The sequence below is a fragment of the Puntigrus tetrazona genome, chromosome 22, assembly GCF_018831695.1.
Source record: "Puntigrus tetrazona isolate hp1 chromosome 22, ASM1883169v1, whole genome shotgun sequence".
Classification (NCBI taxonomy): Eukaryota; Metazoa; Chordata; class Actinopteri; order Cypriniformes; family Cyprinidae; genus Puntigrus; species Puntigrus tetrazona.
The window spans coordinates 12,615,766-12,642,225 of NC_056720.1; the positions used below are offsets into that span (position 1 = coordinate 12,615,766).

At 38.5% G+C, this 26,460-nt stretch overlaps 2 protein-coding genes across 3 annotated transcripts; both read right to left on the reverse strand.

The window, feature by feature from the left end:
• Window positions 1-550: 550 nt before the first annotated feature.
• LOC122327652 (complement C3-like) lies at window positions 551-18,230 on the reverse strand. Its single transcript, XM_043223119.1, has 42 exons — window positions 18,087-18,230; window positions 17,858-17,884; window positions 17,193-17,385; window positions 16,925-17,087; window positions 16,783-16,853; window positions 16,605-16,696; window positions 16,386-16,468; window positions 16,218-16,305; window positions 15,132-15,234; window positions 14,933-15,047; window positions 14,663-14,778; window positions 13,632-13,787; window positions 13,321-13,533; window positions 13,040-13,240; window positions 12,743-12,901; window positions 12,540-12,669; window positions 12,010-12,072; window positions 11,453-11,933; window positions 11,281-11,366; window positions 10,476-10,615; window positions 10,246-10,392; window positions 10,004-10,066; window positions 9,805-9,871; window positions 7,525-7,611; window positions 7,178-7,381; window positions 7,013-7,088; window positions 6,774-6,933; window positions 6,588-6,698; window positions 5,231-5,375; window positions 4,987-5,150; window positions 4,752-4,907; window positions 3,003-3,062; window positions 2,816-2,906; window positions 2,624-2,675; window positions 2,455-2,542; window positions 1,964-2,053; window positions 1,762-1,867; window positions 1,406-1,495; window positions 1,248-1,331; window positions 1,081-1,161; window positions 858-1,005; window positions 551-787 (listed from the first exon to the last, which is right to left on the reverse strand). Exons 1-42 carry the CDS (start codon window positions 18,158-18,160, stop codon window positions 643-645), a joined length of 5,169 nt encoding a protein of 1,722 aa, XP_043079054.1. The 5' UTR covers window positions 18,161-18,230; the 3' UTR covers window positions 551-642.
• Window positions 18,231-19,204: 974 nt separating this feature from the next.
• Window positions 19,205-25,564, reverse strand: yju2b (YJU2 splicing factor homolog B). 2 transcript variants are annotated; one of them, XM_043223123.1, is made up of 10 exons: window positions 25,426-25,564; window positions 24,921-24,975; window positions 24,763-24,816; window positions 24,572-24,654; window positions 24,429-24,484; window positions 24,280-24,340; window positions 24,049-24,191; window positions 23,418-23,590; window positions 23,194-23,332; window positions 19,205-23,081 (listed from the first exon to the last, which is right to left on the reverse strand). In XM_043223123.1, the coding sequence occupies exons 2-10, from the start codon at window positions 24,921-24,923 to the stop codon at window positions 22,642-22,644; spliced, it is 1,152 nt and encodes a 383-aa protein (XP_043079058.1). In that variant the 5' UTR covers window positions 24,924-24,975; window positions 25,426-25,564; the 3' UTR covers window positions 19,205-22,641. The 2 variants fall into 2 exon arrangements, with proteins under 2 accessions (XP_043079058.1, XP_043079057.1); XM_043223122.1 differs by having other exon boundaries at window positions 25,355-25,492.
• Between the last annotated feature and the right edge of the window lie 896 nt (window positions 25,565-26,460).

Here is a 26,460-nt window from a genome sequence, read left to right on the forward strand (position 1 = left end):
AGGGGCGCTATAAACCTTAGCTAATGTCTTCAGAATTTGTGCTCTGCGTTTTTACTCATCCAAGTGCACACACCATGAAAACACACCTGGAGCAGTGGGCAGTCGTTCCTGCTGAGGAGAGCAGTTTGAGGTTCGGTGTCTGGCTCAGGGGTCGCACCTCAGTCTTGGTATTGAAGGTGGAAGAAAGCACGGTTTATTCACCAGTACACCACAACTGTCACAGTTGGGACCATATGCAGATTAACATGACTACTTAGTTTTTTGTTGTTGTTTTGTTTTTTGCTTTCTGATTTTTTTCTGAAGTTTACATTGTACTGTGAACTGCACTGTAATTCTATCCATCACAGCTTTAGTTTCATTTCTGTTACAATATCGGCACAACACTAGGGCATTTTTTTATAGTTTCATTTTTTAGGTCAACTACTGTCACTGTGAAGACAATCTGAGTGTGTTATTTAGGGTCTACAGGGTATTTACACTATACCATTTTCAACATTTTTTATGCATTTTGGCTGTTAATTTACACAACTCAACAACTTTCCATGAATAATACATTGCTTTTAGACTTTATTGTTTTGACAATGTTGCCTTCTATACTTGAAACTATAAACTAAACACATTATAAACTATAAACTAAACACATTAAGTTTGACAGCCGCTTTCTGACAGGTCCTTTGCAAAGCTCTCCAACTCGGCACATTTCCTTTCCAGTGCAGATCCAGCTCCACATTCAGATTCAGACGGCCAGCGCTCGACCCACGTGTCCTTACCCAGCATATACACAAATCTAAGAGAGAAAACACAGAATTATGAAAAATGAACCATAACGTATATTTTCTGTGCCTAACGCTACTCACTTGTTGGACGTGCTCCCTGCGTGCCAAACATCTCTGATGGGCCCAATGATCAGATAGTCCTGACCCTCTCTCAAACCAAGTCCTGTCCTACAGCTCGCATGAGAGAGGAACGTCCTCCTTTCATTCTCGTTCAGGCCTTCCTCTGACCCTACACAAACACAAATGGAGATCCATGAGTCAGACTGCTGGGTACAAGAAGAAAACCAGACTCTAGTAGACGTACCCTCTTTGATAACCTGCACAATCTCCATCTCAAACTGGTCGTAGTGACTCTGGCTGACGCTGATCAGCTTGACCCTGTAGACTGAAGACACATTTATAGATGAGATGATGAGACATTATGATGGCCTTCGCCAAAAAACACATTCATGTAACAGAAGAAACACTCACCATGATGCAATCCATTGCACACAGTGGCCTTCCTCTGTTTTGTACTGAAAGATGAGGAGTCCTCCTTCATTACACAACAGTCACCTATGAAAGAGGGTTCATAACTGCTTTAAGACTGTTTAAAGGTATGATTTTGTCCAAAGTCCTGTTAAACTGACCGTGAGAGCAGCGACACACGTTGTCTTTGCAGATTTGATCAAGCTGCTCTTTGTCTTCTGGAGGAGAGTAGAACCTGCTACAGCGTTTATCTGAAACAACAGAGTCCCGGAACACAATATCACAATAATTAGCAATACAAACTAATGAACTAGTAAATAAAAGAAAGATTACAAGAAAGTAGTATTTAACTGCTAACGTACACCTAGAATGCCATTTAATTTTTGGGTCAACTATCTCTTTAATAGCATGTTCAGTGGCCCAGAAAAGTAACAACACACTTCAATTTGATATCAGAAACAATGTGATATGAGTTAAAATGCCAAAGTATTATGCTTAACATAACATATATACTAACCTTTGTTGTAGTACTGGTACACTGTGACAGTGGAGGGCTGAAGGAGACCCACTTTAAATTTCTGATGCAGTCTGAATGTGATTGTGTCTGTCTGAGTACTGGATACCTTTCCGGGATGTACAGACAAAGACAAACATGTAATGTTGCCTTCATTTACATCATGTTAAACAAGCATGAACTATAAGGGCAGCTATTAGCTTACCCTAAACAGGTGAATTATGAGGGATCCTCTGTCACTCAGGTTGTCCACCACTTGAAAGTTGTTGATGTAGCGATCCACTGAATTTGAGAGCTGGAAAAGCACAACAGATATTATCACTTAACCTAACAAGACGCTGTGCTGCATATTGCAAAAGTAAAGATAGGCAGAGGTTCTCCAAACTGTGAAAGACTGTGGAATACTTTAAAACAACATTCCTCAATGTCAAAGTGCAAAGGCTTTGCAAATGTCATCATCTACAGAGCATAACGTCATCAGAAATCTCTGTGTAAGAGACAAGGCCTTTGTTGAATGCCAGTGGTCTTTGGGCCTCAGGCGACACCGCATCACTCATTCTGTCATTGACATTACTAAATGGGCTTAGGAATACTTTCAGAAACTTCTAAGTAGATTCTAAGTAGACTACTACAACACAGTTAGCTACAGAATAAGCTTCTTCTAATGTAGTGCCACATTATGTGATGAGATCTTACCAATTCTAAATCTGAGTTTTCAGGCTCAAAGCCGGTGGGCAGACTGATGTCCAGAATCACCATCCTCACCTGCCGTCCCTCCAGAGCCCTTTGGGATGCAAAGCAGTGAATTATGGGTACTGAACCAATTTACTTACTGTATAAAAAAAGCCTACCTATAACTGCTTACCTCACGCTGATATTAAGTCTGTATGACTTTTCTACATCTGATGGTGGTTTTTCTAAAAAAAAGAGTGATTATTTATTGTAATGTTTTAAAATATGACATAAGACTGTCCCAGCTGATCTATTAAAGTATATCCCAGACAGTAGACTTTACTGTACACAGTAAACCATCACAAAAAAAGATCTAAGAATGCACCACTAGTCTCAGCGATGGAGACGTCCAGATGAAAGCCGTTACATGTGCTGTTCTCATACACATCAGGAAGCTGGTGGTACACCGTCACTACCTGGGATTCATAAAATAAATAATTTTTTTTTTAACTAAATTACATAGATTTTATACTCTAATTCAATAATTAGTTGTAGATGTGTACACTTAGCACCTCCAAAATACCCTTGCCCTTCCCAGAAGCCTCCACTGTGAATGTCTGGTCAAGAGGTACCTGACAAAGATAATAAAAGTGAGTTACTGTATTTCACTCCAAACTTCTTTTCCTTTCATATAAAATTATTATACTGCAGAAAATGCACACAATATCTCAAATGTGAATCTCTCAGCCTATAATCACACATTTGCAAACTATTTTAACTCAAACTTTCAGGAAGAAGCTTCAATAATCCATTACCCCCTTGTCATTCAACACAATTTAAAGTATTTTAGATGAAAACTGGGAGACCACAGTCAAGAATAATCCATCTGCTGTAAGTGGTTCAACTGTAATGAAGCAACGAGAATGTCTTTCATAATTTTCTGAACCTTGACAGTGTTCATTACGTGGAAGTCAATGGGGCAATCACCAGCCTCCTGGGTTTAATCCAAATCATCTTAAATTGTGTTGCGAAGATAAACAAAGCTTTTACAGGTTTTAACTTGTCTTGGAAATAGGTTCATTCTCTAACTCCCCCAGAGTTCATAAGTTAAGTTTTACCATTTGGAATCTATTCAACCAAACTCCAGGTCTAGCGATAGCACTTTTAGCACGGCTTAGCATAGATCATTGTATCTAATTAGACCAGTACAATACATCTCAAAAATTACCAGAGTTTTGATATTTTTCCTATTTAAAACTTGACTGTATTGTTATTATATCCCGTTCATAACTATAATCCCATTCCAGTGTAATAATCAAAGACGTTTGCTGCCAAAACATGGCCACAGCGCAGTGATATCACTGCAAAAAAAAGTCCCCAGCTTGCAAGACAAGCTGCCTGTGTAAGCAAGAGGGTCTGGCTGTTTTCGGACGCTGTGTGATATCACTGCACCTGCTGAGGCCATGGTACGGCAGCAAAGATCTTGTTTATTATGCTGGAATGGGAGTATATTTCCTAATATTTTAATTTTCTGCTGGTCATAGTACACAATATAACTACAGAAGGGTCATGTTTACATAGGAAACATATTGAACACATATTCAAACTGCTAAGTTACGGTAAAACTGCTATTGCCAGACCTAGAGATAGGTTGAATGGATTAAAAAAAGGTAAAACATAACTTATTAACTCTGAGGGAGTTAGAGAATGAGGTTATTTCTTAAAAAAAGTGTTCCTTTAATGATAACATTTCCATTTTTGGGTGGAGTAACCTTTTGGTAGTACATATTTTTAAAATAATCCAAAAGACAGTCTGTATCAGAGAGATGTGACACTGCAACTCTATTTCAGTTCACTCTCAACCAGTATGATTTCATATAGTATACGCCTGCTTTTCATAAAGAAGATTAACCCCTGCTTTGTCATCACTGCCTAGCCCCACCCACCAATTCAGGCATGTAGTGTTTACAAAAAAGGGCGAATATGTATGTTTATGCAGAAAACAAACAATAAAAATATCTCTGAAGACAACAAGGTGATGCGCAGTGCCACGTTGTGGAAAAACATCTTGGCATTGCCTTCCTTCTGATCCCAACATTAGGAAAGAGTGGATATTTTAATGAAGATCCAGACTGCATAAGTAAGAGCTCTGTCCTTTGTTTACGTCATTTTACAGTGGATTTCCTTATAAACAAGGCACAGTTTGACGTGGGATTTTCATAAATATTTAAACTATGTACTTCCGAGTCTGCAATCTGCCATGCCTATTCAAACAGAGTGTTCTGATGAGGGTGATCAAAAGACAAGTCTCAAGATTGTACCCTTGAAGATCGGGCCACATGTGCCATTTTTGGATTGAAGGTCCAGCGTATGTCACTGCGACCAGGAACACTGAGCTCCACCAACAGATTGAGATCTTCAGGAGGAGGCCTTTTCACCAGGTATTCAGACAGAGCCTGTAGCACCACCATAGTGGACTGATGGGAGAAAAACTGTCATTAATCTACCTCAAATACAGATATGAGACAATTAGTGAAGGTTTATAGTGGTTTTTACCTGAGTTGAGCCGTATCCTCCTCCAATGCCACGCTTCTCGTTCAGCCATCGAAAGGGGACGGCTGCCTCTTCCATGTGGCCACCTTTGATCAGAGCTAACAACGCATAGCCAGTAGCTTCCAGCGTGAAGAAATAATTAATAGAGTCAGGCCAGTGGGTTCGATCTGTTGATGGCAAATATAGAAAGATGAGAAAGATATGACAGAACAAAGCAAGGTATTTTTTGTTTCCAAAGGCTAAGTACCAGGTGATGCTAAATTTAGTAACGTGCTCTTCATGCAGCCATAGTTGGATACCGCTAAAGCGTAGCATGCTATAGCTGCTGTGTATGGTCTCTTCACCCGGGGGTAATGCTCTTTTATGTACAAGGCTGCTTTTCTGAATTGGTCCTGCAACAATTAAAGGGAGAAGATCAAATCAGTCCCACTGAACATGAAAGAACAATAGTCTGGTCTGGTAGTACTAAATGAATTAATTTTATACATTTGTTTACTTTATATTAGATTTTCTAAGGAAACTAAGACACATACTTTAGGTATGAACCAAGCTTATTTTCATAAATGACAACTAAAACTAAGACAAAAATGATGAAAAAACTATTTCGTAAACTGAAATAAAAATAAAAATGATCAAATATTTGAAAAACTAAAACGAAATGAAACTAACAACAGTTATATAAGCAACAGCTGAGAGCAAATAAAAGTTGAATAATCGTTTTCATAATCATTACATATTCTTACCCCTTGACAGAAAAATACATGAGCTGTGTGTGGTGCTTTGGGGAAATGCCTGCAAATGGCGCATCATGCACATGGGGTTATATGACAGAGAGATGCAAACCAGTTTAAAGTTTTGGTATATTTGTAGCTATACTTTACTGATTTTCATTCTATACTGACACAAACTAAATAAAAATGTCTTCACAAAATAAAAACTAAACGAAAACTAACAAAAATATTATTAAAACGAACAAAAGCAAAAATAAAACAAATTATTATTTTTTTTTTTTTGTAAAAGCTGCTAAATATAAATAAATATAAATAACTTTGTTGTTTTTCCAGTTTGCATAATACAAATGATATACATTTCATTTATTAGACACAATTTACAATTATTTAATTTAGCTATTGTTTCAACCATTCAATTCTGTTAAACTTGAATTATTTTATTTTTTTATTGTTGTATGTCGTCCGAGGATGGTCCTTGAGCAGAGTTTGTCGGAGTGAAACGGATTGCCCACTATCTCCCACTATCTCCCACTATCTGCCCGAGCCTACTGCTGACGGTGAGCCCATGCCCTACATGACTGAGGAATGGACTGTTGCGGTGGTGGAGTCCAACGAGACATCAGTCAAGGCGTGAGAGCTGGCAGCTACACCCTTCACAAGGAAGCCATTTGTGGACGGTGTGCAGTGTGGCTGAGGGTGGGATAACTGGACATCTGGAGGATCTCGTTGACTGGAAGGCTGACCTGGGGATCGGCCTGCCACCTCCCTGCTCTTATTCTATTATTTAATTCTGCTTTTATTCTCATCATTGAATTTAGCTTTTGTTTAATTTAAATGTTTTTAGCAATTTTAAAGAGTAAAAACTGAAGTTACCTTTATGTCAAGATCTGGCTCTTGGCAGGTAACAGCATTTTGTGCCTCTGCCAAAGCAATGAGCACGAATGAGGTCAGAGACACTCTGGATTCAGAGCCTTGAAGGCCTCCCTGTATCATAACACACCAAACATGTTAGTATACTGTATTCTTTCATTGACTGTTGTGACAGTTATGATCTCTTACCGTCATACTGGTGTCATAGACAGGATTGTCCTCCTGAAAGGATCCATCAGGACGCTGTTTATTCTTGAGGAGGTACACCAGAGGGCCACACAGATGCTTGTCATTGATGCTTATAAATGATTTTGCCATGGAGAAAACCTTCACCACGTATGCAGTGATCCTGAGACGAACAGATCATAAAAACAGATGAGCTCTACAGGGACATGTTCAACATGAAGCTGTAATCAGTGATGTAATACCATGTGCTGGTCCCCTCTTTGGCGTAGGGAGGATACGAGTCATCCTTTTTCCGGTAGTTAAGCTGATTTTCATACCCTGAACATGAACAATGTTAACTGATAATTTACTGTGTAACGTAAAGTAAAGTAATGGTTATTCTTATCCCTCTCTGAGTTTCAGTGCACCTGTCTGGATGTATTTGATGGCCTCTTGTCTGCGATCTACTCCCACAGCGTCCCAGTTTCCACTGCTGTCCAGGTAATGGGTGGCAATGAGGGGCAGCGTGATTCTGGCCAGGTTCTGCTCCACACATCCACCGGGCATCCGGATCAACGCTGCCAGAGAGTCCTCCTTAATAGAGTTATCAATGCTGTCTGCCAGCAAATCACCTGAAGAAATGATATTTAAAAAGAAAACTGGGAAATTATTGACAGTTGACATATTAGCACAACAATAAAACATCCATAATGTAATTGAGGAATAATACTCAGTTACTATAATGTTATGAATGTGGCTTAATCAAATGTCAAACCTCTGACATTGACAAATGTCTCCGGCACAGATTTGGGCACAACGGCGTCCAACTGCATCTTTTCCACTTCTATCTGTTGTTTACCAGCTTAGATAAAGAAAACAACAACAAATATGAAGTATATATCTATACATATTTGTATTTTTGGGTTTTGCATGAATATGTTTCTTTGTACTGTTGCACTTTTGAAAGAATTAATTTTACACACACACTTACAAACATACAGTACATACATACAGACATGTGTACAGATAGAGAGACAGATGCACAATAAATGCACTGATCATCAGAAATTACCCTTAACCAATGAAAGTATAATAGACGTTCAAAGACATTCAAACTAATGATTTATTGCGAAATTAAGATTGAATTGAAGAATAAATCACACTTAGTTTACCAATTACTAATGGAGGCTTGGGCTCAGCTATCGAAGTGTCAAATTTAGATTTCAAGGAAGTAGTATTGCACAAAAGAGTGTTTTTATAGGGACATTGAACTGTCATATAATCGCAATATTAAATTCAGAGCCATGCGATATGGCTATATATGAGCACTGATATTTAGTCATATCGTGTGGTTACAAGTGTGATATTGCTAATATATAAAGAGAGATTATACATAGTAAAAGCTGTAATAAATATGTAATTTCTTATGCATGATTTTGTACAATTAACATTCATTATTTTAATACATATACATATTTTTCATGCATAACATCATGCATATACTTTGTAGAAATTTTACTGTGGGATTTTTGTGTGTGCGTGTGTGTATAACCAGCACGCACACATGATGTCAATATAACATTTGGCTGACATTGGACATAATGTCAGACAGATGTTGCATATTGGCTGAGAATTAAATTTTGCTGGCGTCAGTATTTTATGCCAATTTGACATTGACTTAAAGGATTAGTTCACTTTCAAATTAAAACTTCCTAATCATTTACTCACCCCCATTGTCATCCAAGAGGTTTATGTATTACTTTCTTCAGTTGAAAGAAATTAAGATTTTTAATGAAAACATTCTAGGATTGGTTGAAGGGAATAATTAAAGTATGTAAGTATTGTTTACAAATGTTGAGGAAGAGGACCGATCAAAAGCTGTTGAATGTTCAGTGTGGCTTATTTTTCATAAAGAAGAAAGATGGAGGACTTCGCCCCTGCACAGACTACTGGAGCTTGAACGACATCACAATGAAATTTTGCTATCCCTGATTCCCTGGTTCCGGCAGCATTAGAGCAACTCTAATCTGCAAAGTACTTCACTAAACTTGCATACAACCTGATCAGAATCCCTGAGGGAGATGAATGGAAGAACGTCCTTCTCAACCACTATCGTGCACCATAAATATTTGGTTATGCCATTCGTCCTTCCGTGTTCCAAGCCTTTGTGAATGAGATCTTCAGGGATTTGTTGAATCAACCCCTCATTGTGTACATCGATCACATTCTCATCTTCTCTGAGGTCTTCAAAGCCTAATTCAAAACCAACTCTAAACTGCCACACTGAAGACACCAAAAGTGTTGTTTCTGGGCTACATCATTGGTCCTGAGAGAGTAATTGTGGATGATCAAAAAGTTAACTGGCCTCAACCTACCACGCTGAAAGAGATGCAATGATTCCTGAGATTTTCCAACGTTTATGGTTTATCTGCAACTTCAGCACAACAGCAGCACCTCTCACTTCACTGATAAAGAAAAGTACCCATCGTCTGCAATGGTCCCCTGAATACATCCTGGTCTTCCAGACACTTAAGCAGAAGTTCACCAGAGCTCCCTTCCTTCATCACCCTGACCCTGAGAGGGAATTTATAGCGGAGGTAGATGCTTCCAATACTGGAAGTTCTGTTACAACACCATGATTACACAGCCAAACTACTCCATGCTCCTTTTACTCTCTGAAACTCAACTCTGCAGAATGCAATTACAACGCTGGTGACCGAGAACTGCTCGTCATGAAAACCAACTTAGTAGAACGGAAGCACTGATTAGATGGGGTGAAACAACAGTTCACTGTGCTTACTGATCATGGAAACCTTGAGTACATCAGACTTAATCACAGACAAGCCAGGTGGTTTCTTCTCTTCATTCGATTCAACTTCAGAACAATAAATTATGTAAATTATGAGGAAATTTTCATTTGAAAGTGAACTAATCTTTTAATCTCAAATTACAGAATTATGATATACAGTACCTTTATACAAAACTAACTTTACAAAAATTATTTGTAAATCGTACATCGATCACATTTAAACTCATTTTTTCCACCCAGTCTTACCGCTGTCTCCTTTCTCCGAGGGGTTGAGCACAAAGCTCCTTACTTTAATTGTCTGGATGCCTTCAACCTAAAATGAGAAATGTATCAACACAGAGGCCTATTACACCGCTATTGCACCAACATTTTAAAAAACACACAAAATCAAATATTATATATTTCTAATATTATGTGTAAGACCAGGTTTTAGGCGCTCACTTACTACCACACGCAGGTTCTTTCTTACAGCATCCTCCCCCATTAAAGAGGCTGCGACAGCTGTGACCTGTAGGGTATTAGAGTGAACTTAACTTACAGAGTTACATTTTAATATCCATATATAGTTTAATATCCAGGGCATAGTTGATGTTAAATGACTAATTCAGTGATTACCCGTAAATCTGTGATTGTTTAAATTCCCTATAAAATCGTAAATGATTACTTTTGAGCTGATTCACTACAGACCTGTAGAGGAAGCTCTCCTGTTTTAAGAGGGATGATGGTGTATGAAATCAGCTTGGATGAGCTGGCCGGAACCGAAACCTGCTGTCTGTGTTGTCCAGTAAATGCCACGCTACACATGTCCTCTGTCTTCTCCAGAATCACCATGACCTGCAAAAAGACACAGTGTCCGAGTCGGGACACAAATAAACTAAAGACTGCAAGTGATTGTTTTGTGATGCTGTGAAACTGACCTCTAGTTCTGACTTCATATAGTTATGGACCACAGCTTTGATTTCCACATGTTCATTTCTGGACACCGAGTGAGGCAGCCGCAGATCTATGAAGAATGACTTTGACGCACGGACATTATAAGGTTCGGCTACACAGAAACCTGGAAGAGGGTCACAAACCAGGAATAATCTTATTCTTGGAGACAATCATTTTTACAATTCCATTTTTATACTTTTTTTTAAACCTACTACAATTATATTCATTGTCATTTTACAACTATTTTAACACAATTTAAACAAAATATTTTTTATTTATATGCTTGACGTAGAATTAAAAGCTAAATAACTATATAATTTACATAACTTACTATTTAATTTACATGCACAAATGCTTGACATATAGTATTAAAAGCTAAATAAATCATAATGATCCATATGCACTTGACATGTCACATTAAGAGCTAAACAACTATTAGTAAAATATTTGTTAATTCATATTAAAAGAAAATGAATTCATAATAATGAAATGTAACAATAAATATGTAGTAATAATGTGTCATTCATATGTAAATATACTTCACATTTTGCACTAAAAGCTAACTATAAATAAGAAAAATATTTTAATTCAAATTCATATACAGAATTTTTTTTACAATTTAGTAACAAAAGCTAAACAAATAATAATCTGTATCAGAAAACAATATTGTCTGTATTCTATTCTAGTTTATAGAACAATGCTTGGAAAAAGAGTGCAAGAAATGTAGATTCTGCTATCTGTGGTTTTGAAAATGTTCTGCCACACAGACAAGTGGACGGAGCTGTTTACCTGTCTGAGGTGAAGCACTGATGGCTAGAAACCCCCACTGAGTGATGCTGTCAGGAAGAACAGTGTTTACTGGTAATACAGCCAATCTGGAATAAAAGCATGGAGAGATGCTTCCATGAACGAACGTGATAAAAGTGAGACGTCTATACTGAGTCAAAGGTCAAACTCCTACCCATCAGTCTTGGTGACACTGGGTAATGTAATGTCAGACCACAGCCATGACTCGAAGAACTTGCTGCGCACGTAAATGTCCTCTAAGTCAGCTAAATCATCTTCATCAAACTCCTCCACCTCCTCTTCTTCTTCTCTGATGTTTTTATCACTGGCCTCTAACACTCCTCCTAAACGCCCAGCCAAAGCAATAAGAACTGGCGCACGATTAATAAAACGTTCCCTAACATAATAAGGCACATGAAAATGGGTGCTGATGGTGAGCGGAGGGGTGGTGGTTGGTGGAGCGGTTGTTGTCGGAGGTCTGGTCACGACACCAAGCTCCTCTCCTCTGTACTCTGCACAACAGCGAAGGAAAGCCAACACACAGCTCCAGTCCTCAGTGATGTAGAGCGAGCGGCGGTAGCAGGAATATGGCATGGGAATCTCCCTCATGCCGTCCACACAACATCTCTGCAGGAGCTCATCAGAATATACCTTCTCTAGAAGGAAAACATGTTTGGAATGACTTATCACATTATTTTTATGATTTATGATGTAATAAGAACACTGACTCACCCAGTTGCGCTCTAAGCTGCAGTTTGGCAGCAGAACGTCTTCTTCTAGATCTACTGGAGCAATCTATTCCAATCAAACCAAAGAAAACCCACTCTTAAAACTAAAGGTTCTCTAATGGTATTGATGGTTTCATGAATAGCCAAGTTCATCCTATAGAGCATCTCAATGTGATCCCAGTGAAATGTGATATCACTGCTCTAACCAATTCATGCTGTTTTGTGTTACTATCCTCATTAGCTTTTCGTATTCTGAAACTTTGGATTTGTTTTATATAAACTATTGTTCAATAGTTTGGGATCAGTACAAATGTGTTATGAAGAAATTAATGATTATATTTACCAAGGTTGATCAAAAGTGACAGTAAAGATGTTTACAAAGTTACTTAAGCTCCTTTAAATAAATGCAAGTAGAAATCAAAGAATTATGAAAATAATAAAAAATGAGAATTGTGAGACAAGGCTCTATAGTAATAAAATGTATACTAGAAAAAATAAATGTTAATGCTGTGTACACATATGAATATATATGACCATTTTTGTAATCTGTGTATCCTCCTGTGCTGGAATGAAACATCAGTCCTGCATCACTGAAAACACCCATATTATTCCTTCCTCCTCCTGCGGTGCAGCCCATATCACCTTGACCCACCACCTCCCACACCTGAATCAAAGAGAGAAGAGGATCCATGAGGATCTGGAGAAGGTTCTGGAGAGAAGACTATATCATCACTCACCTTCTTCTGCGTCAGACGGCTTTTACTTAACAGGAAGATGGCATTATCCACAGCAACCAGGCTGACCTTTGCCCCCGGGTCTCCTTTCACTTCAAATGTAATGCTGCTGCCTGGTAAGTATGAATTTCCATTTTCTCCTTCCAATGGTCCTACGCTGAGCTAATACAAATCACAAATAGGTTATCAGTGCCAACAATAAATATTCAAGTGTTTTTAAGAAAATTTAAATTGGCTGCCATACAATATTTAATACAATATTCATGTGACCAAATAATATTTTTTGTCACATGAACTCACCGAACCAACACACCGGTCCTCCACATCCACAAATACAGAGTTCGCCACCACTTCCGCCCTGGGTTGCCATGGCAAAATATAGTAGGCCACAAAGCGAAACGCAGGTAGCATTTCTGAGGTAACCAGCAGAGGAATGTTTATGATGACCAGGTCTTTAACATTCATCCTAGCAGCGTGGATTATATTTCCTTTACTTATCACCTACAGAAACAATCATCAGTGTATTTAATACAGAGTTTATGGTTTATAATCTCACAAAATCTTCCCAGTCACAAACTCACAGCATACATTAGTTGCTCCACAAGTTTTCTTCGTTCTGGTTGAATAGATTTGATGTGAGCTTTGATGTTGAGTGTGCTGCCCACCACCACTGAACTGCTGCCCACCGTGATGTGCAGGTAGTTCCTGTCGTCATTAAATGAGGCATATGGCTCCACACGTATCTCTTGAACTGCCTGCTGTTCTGGTTTCAGTAAAGGATCTACTGTCTCCACCTATATATAAGAGTACAATATATTCAAATATAAGAATACAATATTCAGAAGACAAGAGTAACACATTTTTGTATCGTTTCTGTATGTGTGTGATTTACCTTTAATATCTGTGTATCAGCATCTGAGCTGTACATCTTAGGCATGTTGATGGAGACTTTGATGGTGCCTTTGTGTACAGTGATTGGGTTTTGAAAAAGGCTAATTTTAACAGGAATATTATGGACTGGAGATCCATCGTGGTCACTCAAGGTAACCTACAAAGCAAAGCAAATTCACTAATATCAACAATGCAATCATGGCATTGAGTTAAATTATTGGTTAAAAAAAGTTTGAATAAATAAATAAAAAATATATATATAAACACATATGTAGCAAATCAGCTCATTAAAGGAAATATACAGTATATAAACAATGACAATTAATTGTGATTAATTACAATTATTTACCAGTAGTAACCGTAGCAGAATTACACTGCCATTAACTAATCAGTTCGTTCAGCGAACATTCATTGTAAGTTCATATTAACTCTGACCACAGAAAATACCTTCTCAATTCTTCTCAAACCTTCTGTTCTATTTCTTTCTAGATTGTTTTTTTAGCGGTAGATATAGAAGATGCTTTCATGTCCAGATACCCCCTCATTACCAACTGTTTTTGAGATTTGTGTATGAAGAGGTTATCAATATATAGTCCTACTATTCAGACTGTCTTTGACCTTGCACACTTTTTTTAAAGAGTTTTAGAAAGCCTCCTCTATAATTACTCTTGGCCTGCTTTGGTCTTCAAATTTGGTTCTGGAGGGCCTGTGTCCTGCAGAATTTAGCTCCAACCCTAATTAAACATGCCTAAACCAGCTAATTAAGGTCTTACTAGGCATACTAAGAACTTCAAGGCAGGTGTTTTGAGGCAACTTGCAGAACACTGGACCAGGACTGAGATTGGAGAGTCCTTTTTTAGTGATTGACAGCCTGTGATCACCATTCAGCTTAATTTTATGGAAAGAGCAGGTAGAAAAATTTGCTTGCATTTCCATTTTCCTTTTTTGTTCTGATAATGAAGACAAAGGGTTTTAAAACAAAAGGGTGAACTATGTTTACAGCAGTATCTGTTGCAAAAAAGTAAAAATTACCGTCATGTCTAATGGCATGCCAGGTATGAAATACTTTGGTGTGTCTCTGATGGAAAGCATGTAGGGTGTCATGACAATTTTAATACCAGATTTCTCTGCTTCCACAAGGTCGCTACCTGGAAGAAAAAGGAGACTTTTCAAATTCAAACAAATTCAAATTTCAAATTCTCTTTTTCTTAAAAATAATCATACTAAAAAGTTTGGAGTGGATGGTTGCTAAGCAGTTGCCGTTTAATTGTTTTTTAAGCTTGTTTTTAATGATTTTCCCACCTGAGCTGGTCATTACTGATGCTTTAACATACACAGAAGAACCGAGTAAGCTGTTTGTGTCAGGATAGACCTTCTTTATCTCTTCCATTGTCAAAATAACTTTTCCTCCGTTCAGCTGCAAATACATGGATCAACAAGAGTCTTGTACTATTAAGTTGATTTAAGTTGCACAAAACAAAGATTTTTTTTAACCACTTACATCATTTATTTGCTTCATAGACGTGAGTCTTTTCTTTTCACCATCAATTTCAATACCAAACAGCACATATGCAACACCTTTCACTGGTTCACCATAAAGATACCTGGAAGATATGCATACAGTAACCCCAAAATATTGTTATATGTGCAAGAATTCAACACTTGCATTCAAAGAGCTGCATTTAATTGATCAAAAATACATTAAAAACAGCAATATTGTATTGTGAAATATTTTTGCAATTTAAAAAACGTTTAACATTTTAAAACATTTGGTGATCAGTGAATTGGGATCTTGCTTAAAGAGACCAATCCATTTTGAGTTTATCAAAACAAACCAAAGCACTGACATGCAGTGACTGCACCCGGCTGCCGCTGAAGACCCAGCATGAGCCATTCTCAACATACCAATCATCCAACCTTGACGGTTCATGGTGGCCCAGGCGCCTGATTTTGTCCTGATTTTGCTAAGTTACATGTGTTCCTAGGTCAACATACTTTGTTGACACAGGAACAATAGTTTAATCGAAAACAAATCCAAAAACAAATCTTGACCATATCTCTACACCTACACCTGGTCAACAAATAAGTTGATCCAGGAATGTGTCGCACTGAACAAAATCAATTTCTGGATCTGGATCAAGTAATACTGACCACCAGTAGGTGCCATTGCTACCAAATTTTAATCTCCAGAAATGTCTGGTTTACCCTCAGATGCAGCAATCTACATCCAATTGTCCATGTCCACTAAAAAAAATACTCTGTTGTCTGGTCAAATATCTTCCTTTATCTTGACTAAGAGATAAATCAAACAAATGTAAAAAAAAAAATATATATATATATATATATATGGACAATGAAACTGAAACACTGGCCAATTAAGTGTTGGAGGTTTCATGGCTAAATTTCACCAGCCTAGTGGCCAAACTTCACTGATTGCACATTCCACCAGTAAGAGCAAAGTGTAAATAATCCTAGATCTTATCTCATGGATGCGGTAAAGAAAGCGGTGTGACTTCTTAAAGAACCTGTAGATATTTTCAATGTAAAAACAGAATATTAATCATATTAAGAAAACTTTAGCACACACCTGGCTGTTATTTCCACCTCCAACTTTTCTGTGTCTAGTCTGAGGTGGGATGTCTTTGGAGTCAAAGTGACGTTGAATGCTGGGAGGACTTCAGTGAAAGGAGAAATGCTGTTAACCGACCAACAGTGAAACATCTAGCAGAATCTGAAGATAATATGAGGGACGTACCATATTTCTTGACTTCAAACTCTCTGCTGAAAATGTTCTCTTTTCCCTGATTAAACTTTGCAACAACTTTCCATCTGCCCTCCCTAGAAAGAAGATAATTAGTCAGCAGCCATATCTAAAGTATCATGTAAATCGATATATTTTCAGGTAAATCAATAAATTTCTTTGGTCAGATCAATCATTACTTTATAATATATAATATCTGTTCTGTGTGCATACTTGACCACTGATGAGAGGGGGTAAATGTTAGAGAGAATCCCATCGATTGATTTGGCTCTGGAAATACCATGTACTGCGATCCCATCTGGATTCTGAAACGCGTATCAACTGTATCATAAAGTATTATTCCAGAAAAATCTAATATTTCCTTGCAATTAATGTAATGCCAGTGAGTCACCTGAAGTTCCAGAGAAATGGTCCTCTCAGCAGCACGGAATTCAGTGTCAGACACAAAAGCCCTGCAACGCACTGAAAATGACATTAATCAGGCAAAACCAGAAGATAGTTTATAATAAATTAACAGTACGACAAGAGCAGACCTGTGTCTCCAGGGTTATAAACCGGTTTATCAGTCTGAATGAAGATGTATCCAGAGCGGAAAGACACTGGTAAAACTCTTTCTGCACGATGAAATCTGCTAAACTGAGCATCCAGCTTCACATATTTCTTCTTTCCATCTGGTTGTAGCAGAGTTGGATCAATCTAAATAAAAAGACAATTCATTATGTTCAGCATGCAATATTTGAACAAGTTTAGCCAACAAAGTTTACTCTGAATTAACACAAATACGTTCAAAGATAACTTCACCTCAATGGTTTTGAGGGTACTGTAGTTATTTTCTGAACTGAGGGTAACCGAGTCCCTCATTAAGACAGTGTCAGACAGTGGATAATCATAGACCGTGATGGTGACTTCTAACGCCTCGGACAGTTTGTGAGCCTCCAGCAGGATGTTCTGTTTAGTTCCAGGCCTTATCTTTGCAGGAGCTAAAACATAAAACCTAAACAAGAATACACATGCTCTATTTCCATATTTAGATTTATTTTAAACTCAATAATAATAACAGTAATAGTAATAATAATATATTTTTTATAAGTTGTTGTTTGTTGTTTTGTATACTTTGTAAGATTCATTATTATCATTGCCATTATTGATTATTACTGTTATAAACTAGAAAAAAAACTATGCAAAGCATGAAATACTATTACCACTGCTAATAGTAGTGTATAAAAAATACAAATGGTATATAAAAAAATTATAATATTAGTTATATTAAAAATGCATTGTTTTAAGAAAAAAAAAGCTTACAATGAAAACTATATTTTAAAAAAATCATATGACATGATTAAGAGCTCACACCTGGCAGTAACACTATTTAACATATTCTTCAAATAAATTAACATGTTCTCTGTAAATCGATCAGGAATCTGTTTGTTAGCTTTAAGGTCATAGGACAGAAGACAGTTACTTACGCTGGAGATTGGTCTATGACCGGATCCCTGTAAACACAGATAACACACTCAGATACAGATAACCCTATTTAAACCACAACTTGATTTTAAACACAACAGAAATGTATTTCCATTAATATATTTCATGAGAGATACATATACTCTTTGTAGCTGGCAAGACAAAAAACATTATACATCAATGTCTAGATGAACAAAAAAAATATATATATTAAAATATTACAAAACGCACTGTCTTTGAGAGGAAGTCTGGGCATCTGAGACGTGACAGAGTAAAGCCGTCCATAACAGCAGTGGAAAGAACATCGTCCTGCTGAACTAAACTCTCAGAATAAGTCAGAGACAACAGCAGGACAACTGATATAACCGTAATATCCCTCCCACAAACCCACAGCACAGATATCTCCAAACTGCTTGTGTAATGTTTGCTTTATTCTGAGCACAAACGAATGGCCGCAAATCTGACAAAATTGAAACAAATTCAGGCTTTCAGCATTAGAAAGATCTACTCAAACTATTCAACAAAAGTTGAAAAAATAAAAACTAAGACATTAAGCTGTCAAGCTTTTTCACACCTTTGTTTTACAAACAAAATATCATATGGGTTGCATGTGGGATTATAGAAGAAACATAAGCACATATTTAAAAATAAATTTCAATTACACTTCAAACTATACTTGTGACTGTATTTGAAATGTGATCGATGTGTCAGAGGTTCGTGGATGGTTCATGCCCACATTGTGAGCGAATGTCCATGGCTTCGCTGAGGCTATCCTTGCCCAGACTAGTTATTGTCTATATTGTATGGGAGGACATTGAGCACCCCCCTCCACACCAGCGGCTGCTCCGATGAAATCAGAAGGTTAGTTTACGGCCATGCTCCTTGGGGCATTTATTCCCGCAAAAAGGACCACCAGAAGGAATTGTCTGCACTTCCCGTTCAAAGCCTGTAAGCTGTCGTAAGGTCTCGCTGCCGAGGTTTACAGTGCTACAGGCCAGGCTGCCTTTGTCTTGCAAGCCATGACTATCCTGCGGGTACACCAAGCCAAGGCACTCAAGCAGATGCACAAGAGTGACACTGTCGAGGACGTTGTCCAGAAAAAGACGGAGGCTATCAAACACTTTTGTCCCGGCGTGTTACCAAAGCCAGGCCTTCGTATGGCCATAAGTGCCCCCCTGTGGCTTCGACACAGGAGAATATATCATATCATAAAATGTTTTGATGATTGTAGTTGATTGCAGTAATTACTTTACAACAATAGATGCAAGACAAAATATTACTGAATAATTCTAAATTAGAGTCGATTCGGAGAAGCCCAAATAGATGTGTTCATAGACGAGGAGGCCGCGTTTGAATCCATATGCAGTTGTTTAATAGGTACAAGACAACAGACAAATATCCGAAGACAGGCAGAGAGTCAGCTACACTAAAGCAGTCCCATCAGGCAAACAATACAAAAGGGCAAATCCAGGAATCAAGGAACATGTAAACAGGCAGATAGTCATACACAGAGATAACAGTCAGAATCAATTGAAGGAGCGCTCAGTAAGGCAGGTAAACTGGTAATACTTTGCATTAGACATGTGGAGGGCTTCTGGTTATAAAGCCCTAAACAGGATATGATGAGAGAAGAAGCAGAAAGGCTGAGTACTGCTAGTACTCTTGTGAGAGCTCACTCTACTGGCTAGGTGTTACAATATCAAAACACTCAAAATAGGGTCATTTCCATTCCTAAAATATATTTTACTGTCACATTTTAACATCTAACACAGTTTTATTATGGATAGAATGCTAAATGTTTTAATACAATCAGCCCAATTCCATGGGGAAAAATGCTAATTTGGCAACAAACTGCAAACACAAACTGCATCGAAAACTATTTAAATATTATGCATATCGATAGCAGGTCCTTGATGCACAAAATTTCCGTAGTTTGTTCACTATTACCCATTAGGACTGGATGGGCAGTCAAATTTATGAAATTAAAATGCATACAATAAAGGGTGACTGTAGAATACAAGGGAGATTTAGAAATTTTAGAAAAAACACTTTTTTTAGGTATGAAAACGAGTATAGGAGATCACTGGAGACTAGAAGAAAAGTGTAGGAGATCACTAAAGACTTTTTGTATTGGAGATTGCTGGACACTTGGAGAATATAGAAGATCTCTGAAGACTTGAAGGAGAGTATAGAAGATAGCTGGAAGCTTGAAGATGAGAATAGGAGATCGCTGGAGACATGAAGACGAGTATAGAAGATCACTCAAGATATGAAGATGAATATAGAAGATCGCTGGACCATTGAAGATGAATATATCAATGGAGTTTTGAAGTTGAGTATAGAAGATTGCTGGAGACTTGAAGGACAATATAAAAGATCACTGAAGATCTAAAAAAAAGAGTATAGAAGTTAGATGGAGATTTGAAGAAGAGTGTAGTAGAGATCGTTCGAGAAGAGTATGGGAAATCGCTGAATACTAGTGTAAAAAATCACTAGAGACTTGATGGAGGCTACAGTAGATCGCTGAAGGCTTGGAAGGAAAATATAGAAGATCGTTGAAGACTTGAAGGAGGGTATAAATGATCGCTGGAGACTGGAAGATGAGTAACATGACCAGGACAGTGGAGGTCCTAGGCCATGTCGTGGTGCAGGCAAAGCAGGGAGCTGTGGATGTGTAGGCAGAGCGGGGAGCCATGACGTCACAGGCAGAGCTCACAACCGGTGTTTGTGGGCGTGACCGGACAGACAATGAGTTTATGGATGGCCTCTGTGGGTTCATGGTTGGGCATCACTGCCTTGGGGGGTTCTGCAGTGGATGCAGACACCTCTACAGGCTTTGCAGCAGATGCCACGACCTCTGGAGGTTCTGCAGCAGGAGCCACTACCTCTGGAACAGGAGAAGACTCTAGAGTGCAGTGTGCAGCCCAAACACTCACCAGCTTGGGTACTATAGCCCCCCACAGCCATCTTGTGGTGAGACACTGGAATCTCAGCTGTGAGGTGATGAGACACTTTACTTTACTTTAATATAGAAGAATGCTGAACACAGTATAAAAGATCTCCGGAGAGTATTCATGGTTTTCAGTCACGTGACCAGTTCAAACACCTGGAGGGCAAAACATCCATAGAACTGCAGCACAAGCCTGTCAGTTTTTCAGTCTTTTCAGTGTTTCACAGCAGCAAACATTTGGATCACCTTTCAAAACGGCAAAACAAAGGTATGTGAACAAAATTCACGTTTTGTCAATTTACAATCCATATTAAGCCCCTGCAACAATATTTCAAATTAAACAGTGCAACAAAACGTTGTAGAAGCACTTAATATATTTAAAACCATAATATTAAAATATTAAACTCAGCAATCTCTGTATTAATGATGTGTAGATTAAATAGGAAAGCAGATGAGGCAATATTAACGCAATCTGCTTAACTTTCAGTGTTTTCCTTATAACAGTTTTCTACGGGAAACCACTTAACGCAGGAATGTAGATAGCAACAGGTTTTTACATTCTTTTTTTATGCATAAACCTCAGCGTTAAAGCGTCCTGACCTCATAAATCCAGCCCTTATAAATCCAAAAATCATCACTGTTTAGACTAAGGCCTCCATTTTTCTACAAAATACTTACTGTTGACATAAATTCAAACTGGACAGTCTTTGATCTCTCACTGGAATGCAGACGAATGGAAATGTAACTTTACTAAAGGGGCACTCATCATATTTAGTAGTAAAACACAGCGATTTTCTTTTTACGTTTCTATTAAGGCATGTTAATAAAGTACAATACTGCCCTAAAGGCACAACTTAAACAGCGTTTTGTTAAAAATGTGATTTTTCCACGACAAGGTTGACTTTTACATGAAATTGGCCTTTAACACGATATGTAAAGGTGCTCCGATTTGTGGTCGTTATTGTGTGGGCTCCATCAGCGATGAGAACAGACGGACCATTGAGAACATTTGTTCACTTCAGGTAATACCGCTGAACAGTTGAAAACTATTTTTGTATGTTATGATACTTTTAATGTTTTATTGTAATAATAATATATATTTTAAGAGCCATATTGCGGGTCTGCCACTGTGGCCTTTTATCATGCTTCCTTCTGGTTGGTTATACCAGTATGACTTGACTGATTTGACACACACAAAGTGCTCTAGAAAGGTAGTCCTGAAACTGCAGTCTCTAGTTGTGTAAGAACATACTACTGGGGGTGTTGCAATGTGTGTTGCATTGCCGGAAAAATTTCATCAGATTTTGAAAAGTCATACCAACTTTGTGAACTGTCACAGAGGAAAAATTGGCCTTCATTCATTAAGGATCATATACTACCAGACTTTGAACAAACTTACACAAAAACATGCACCTTGTTGCTAGGAGATGTGACAACCAAAAATAATGTGCGTTCTAAAACTGCCTGAAAATTACAGCCACGAGAACTTTGAAAATGTTTCGTGGACACCATTTTTAACTACTTTGGCCGTTCATGGCATTTTGAGCTTCTGAAAAATTATTAGTTCTGTTCCAGAATAAAGATTTCGTGACTCATCCCTATTTTAGCCAAAATGTTCTAGTCTTTCATAACATTCCAGGATTTTTCTCCATATGGTGGGATTCAATGTGAGCCAATTGGTTTCACTGCTGCTTCAAAGGGCTCTACGTGATCCCAACCCATCAATGCTCGAAAGATGAACAATTCTGAGACACTTCAATAGGGAAGTGTTTTTTTAATTGTTCACCGTAAGATGATACATCTAAGAATCACAGCTAACACATAATTTTAACTAAATCAAACCTCACTGCCTGAGTCAGAGTCACTGTAATCTGCAACCAGGGACTTTCCAGCACACACGTTCTTGTCTTCCTCTTCATGCACCTCTGTAGTGCAGCTTTGAGTGTTTGATTCTGTGCTTGAATTCATGTTGTTTGTGAGAGGAGAAGGCGAGCCCGTGGGGGTCGTGTCTACAGTTGTTGCATTAGTGTCAGGGGACGAGCTGGAGGTCGTAACATTGGCGCTTTCAGTCCTGCTGCTTTCTGACTTCCTGCGTACCAGGATGTGTGAGCTGGGTGTTGAAGAGCTGAGTGCTTTAGCCACGGCTGCTCCTCGACCCTGCTGGCCTAACTTCTGCAAGAGGCCCCCGGCAGCTCCCCCCGTTGCTGAAGATGGGCCACTGAACCAGGAACGAGACGAAATCTGTTGCCTTTTTGTCTGCTGTCTGTCGTCGTATGCTGGAAGAAAAAGATTAATCCGAATGAGTGCAACAATGATAAATTTATTAAATACATATTACTTAAAAAGGGTGAATTTTCACCAAGAAAATTAAACATAGGTCAAACTCACAGTCTGGACTCTGGAAGGTGAGCAATGATGCCAGTTTTTTATCTTCTTCTTTTTCCGGTAACAAAGGGATAGACAAACCGGTCCTCATTCGCACTGCATTGTCTTTCTCTTCCTCCTCGGCAATCACTTTCTTCTCAGTCTGTATTTGCAAATCAAAATGAGATTAAACTACAAACCTTTCAACACTGACGCAAATGAGCTAGCACTGGCAACATATATCTCACCCTGAACTTCCTGCGGAGGGCGCAGTTCAGCTGAAAGTCATCTTTCCACCCGGACTGGTGCTCTTGAAGCTCGGTGAGAGACGGGATGGCGGCACGTAGCTTTTCTTTATCCTTTCCTCCGTGATCTAACTTATACATTGCGTCTGTCTCCAGCTTCTCTTTCTCACTGTGCTCTGTAGAAGAAAACAGCATGTTGAGCCTTCATTTCTTGATGACTGTCATACATTAACAGAGATTCGTGGCTTAAATATTGTTTTCTTGCTACATTTTAAGGAATATTGAAAATATAAAAATTTATATTGAAGACGGATTTTGGTGACGGATAGAGGATTGAAAAGACAGACAGGCACTGACAGACAGTGGATGGATGGAATATTTGGAAGTATGGAAGCATATTTGAACCCTTTCCAGCAGTGCCTGTACGGTTTTGAGATCCATCTTTTCACACTGAGAACGACTGATGGACTCATATGCAACTATTACAGAAGCTTCAAATGCTCACTGACGCTCCAGAAAGAAGAAACATGCATTAGGAGGCAGGGGGTGAAAACTTTTGAACAGACTGGGGATTTACATTTCTCTTATTCTCAATGTTTACGTTCATTGTATTATTATAGTATGAATTTCGCACCAGTAGTGAGTATCTGCTCATTCTCAGCCATGTCCCATCTTTCTTCCTTCCTTTGGGCTCCACTCACAATGAGATAATCACAGGTGGCCGGGTCTGTCTGCATCTCTATGTAGTTCACACACAGATGGCACTTCATCCTGAACCTGCGGAACACAAAGCTACAGATTAAGATATGCATATATAAGAACTGATCACGACATTAAAACGCTGGAGAGCAGGATGCTACCTCACCTATATATTGGAGTTGTGTAGTAAGTGCCCACTTTCTTCTTCTCTGCATTGTATCGAACCCCTGTGAGAACAGAACGATGCACATGCTATGTACTACATGCAGAAATCGTATGAGTAATACAGTATTGTGAATGACTTCTAAGCCATACCCATGCCGATATGATTCTTACAGCCATCACACCAAATATTATACGGCATCTCAAATCTGAAAACACAAAACGCAAGACTGTCAAAGCACAGAAATCAAAAAACAGTGTCAGAATTCACATCACTGTAAATGTTTGCGTATTACCGGATGATGAGGATGCCCTGGGACAGTTTCCTGGCCCGCTCCCGTAACGGGTGCGTTTTCCTGTAGCCGTTGATGGAGCCATGCTGATATGAGAGCATGAGATACATATTTCAGAAAAAATAGTTTTAATATACATTATATAACACGGTCTTGCAAGACAGAACAGAGCAAATTGTATTTGTCTTTCGCACCTTGGCTGGATCAAAATCCGGAGGGTAGTACTTGTTCACTCCTTTACGTTCACCCTAAAACAGAACAAACATTAATATGTTTTTTTTTTTTTTTTTAATAAAAGAACTATTGCTGATGTTAACAAAAAAAAAGCTATAATTATTTGTAACAACCATACCATATTGCTGGTTTCAGATCAGCTCCAGATGATTATAATATCAGCAAATGTACAACTGCAGAAAAAAAAACATATTGCACGAAAAATTATTGCACGTAAGACGTATCAGATCCCCTTAAATCTAGCAAAAACTATTTTAATACGTTGTTGTATCATGGACATGGTGCTGTGAAAGAAGAATATGACAATCTTTCCGCGTCACAGTAATGAATATCAAAATACCAAGGTAATAACACGATAGTACATTAACATTACTAGCTTGTTAAACGGTGCAAAAATTACAACGTTTAAAAAACGTAAGATATAGGCGAAAGTGTTAGTTGTCAATTGATTATACAAGCATGATCGGCTGATACACGATATCTGCATAAAATAATCAAAACCAACCAAACAGGACTTAAAACAACAACCAACGCGCAAACTTAATAATTTACCTTAATAATTATACAAAACACGCGGACGGTAAGAAGTAAATTAAAGTAATTCCGTGCGTTAAAACACTGACCAAACAACCATCTACGTAAAGAGCGTCAGCGTCGTTTCCTCGTCACCTCACGTCACGCTAGAGACGTTGGCGTGCGTCAACTGCGCCGCCTGTTGAGCGGAGGACACACGACGACCTCGGAAACACGTCTGACAGGTACCTTCAGTTCTGTTTTTAACAACTTATTTTTTTAAAATTATTATTGCGAAAGTAAGATATTTGGACGACGGGGAAACCCTCTAAGACGGAAAACTCCTGCGCGAGTCAGTCGCGAGGTGTAAATAATACGCCGTCGTCCGTTGGCTCACATTCACTCGGAGCAACCGTGCCATGTTTGCCAGTTGGGATTTCACTCGCAGGTGGGCATTTTCCCGCCAGTGAGGGATAGCGGAACATCTCTGGAGTTTGTCTTCTGTGAATGTGTAGCCAGGTGGACAGAAAAAAAAAAAAAAAAAACTTGGATATGTGAGGATTTTTCCAATCCAGGCATGGAAAACATGCATGACGTGAGACAAACGGCTCACTAAATACCGTTTTCACAAAAAATTTGTAATGTCACAATGGACCTTTTTCACAATTTCGCCATATTATGGTTAACTTCAAGATAAGTGAATAGGAGACTACCACAAGTATATATTTTTTGCATTCCTGTGAACTAAAGAAAACTCCCAGAGACACTGCACCCTGGCATTAACATAAAGAATATATATATATGGTGTTATAAATGTACACTTTCAAGGATTTACGATGCTGATGACCGTTAAACACATCACCCCAGTCTCGTGATAAGAGTCCACAGCGAACATAAACTATTAACCACCGTAGACGCACAAAGGTAAGTGCCGGTCCAGTGTGACGGAGGGATGTTGAGAAAGGTGTGAGTAGATGAGGAGTGATGGAAGAGGCAGGAGCTTCTAGTGCGCTGGTCAGATTTACAGCATAAAGAGCCCTAGCCTGGCGAGTTTGAGATTCCCCACTAATTCCCACAGAATGCTTCCTAACACTGGAACGCTGCTCTTGCATTCCTGCCCGGAGCAGACGAGCCCTATATGGGCC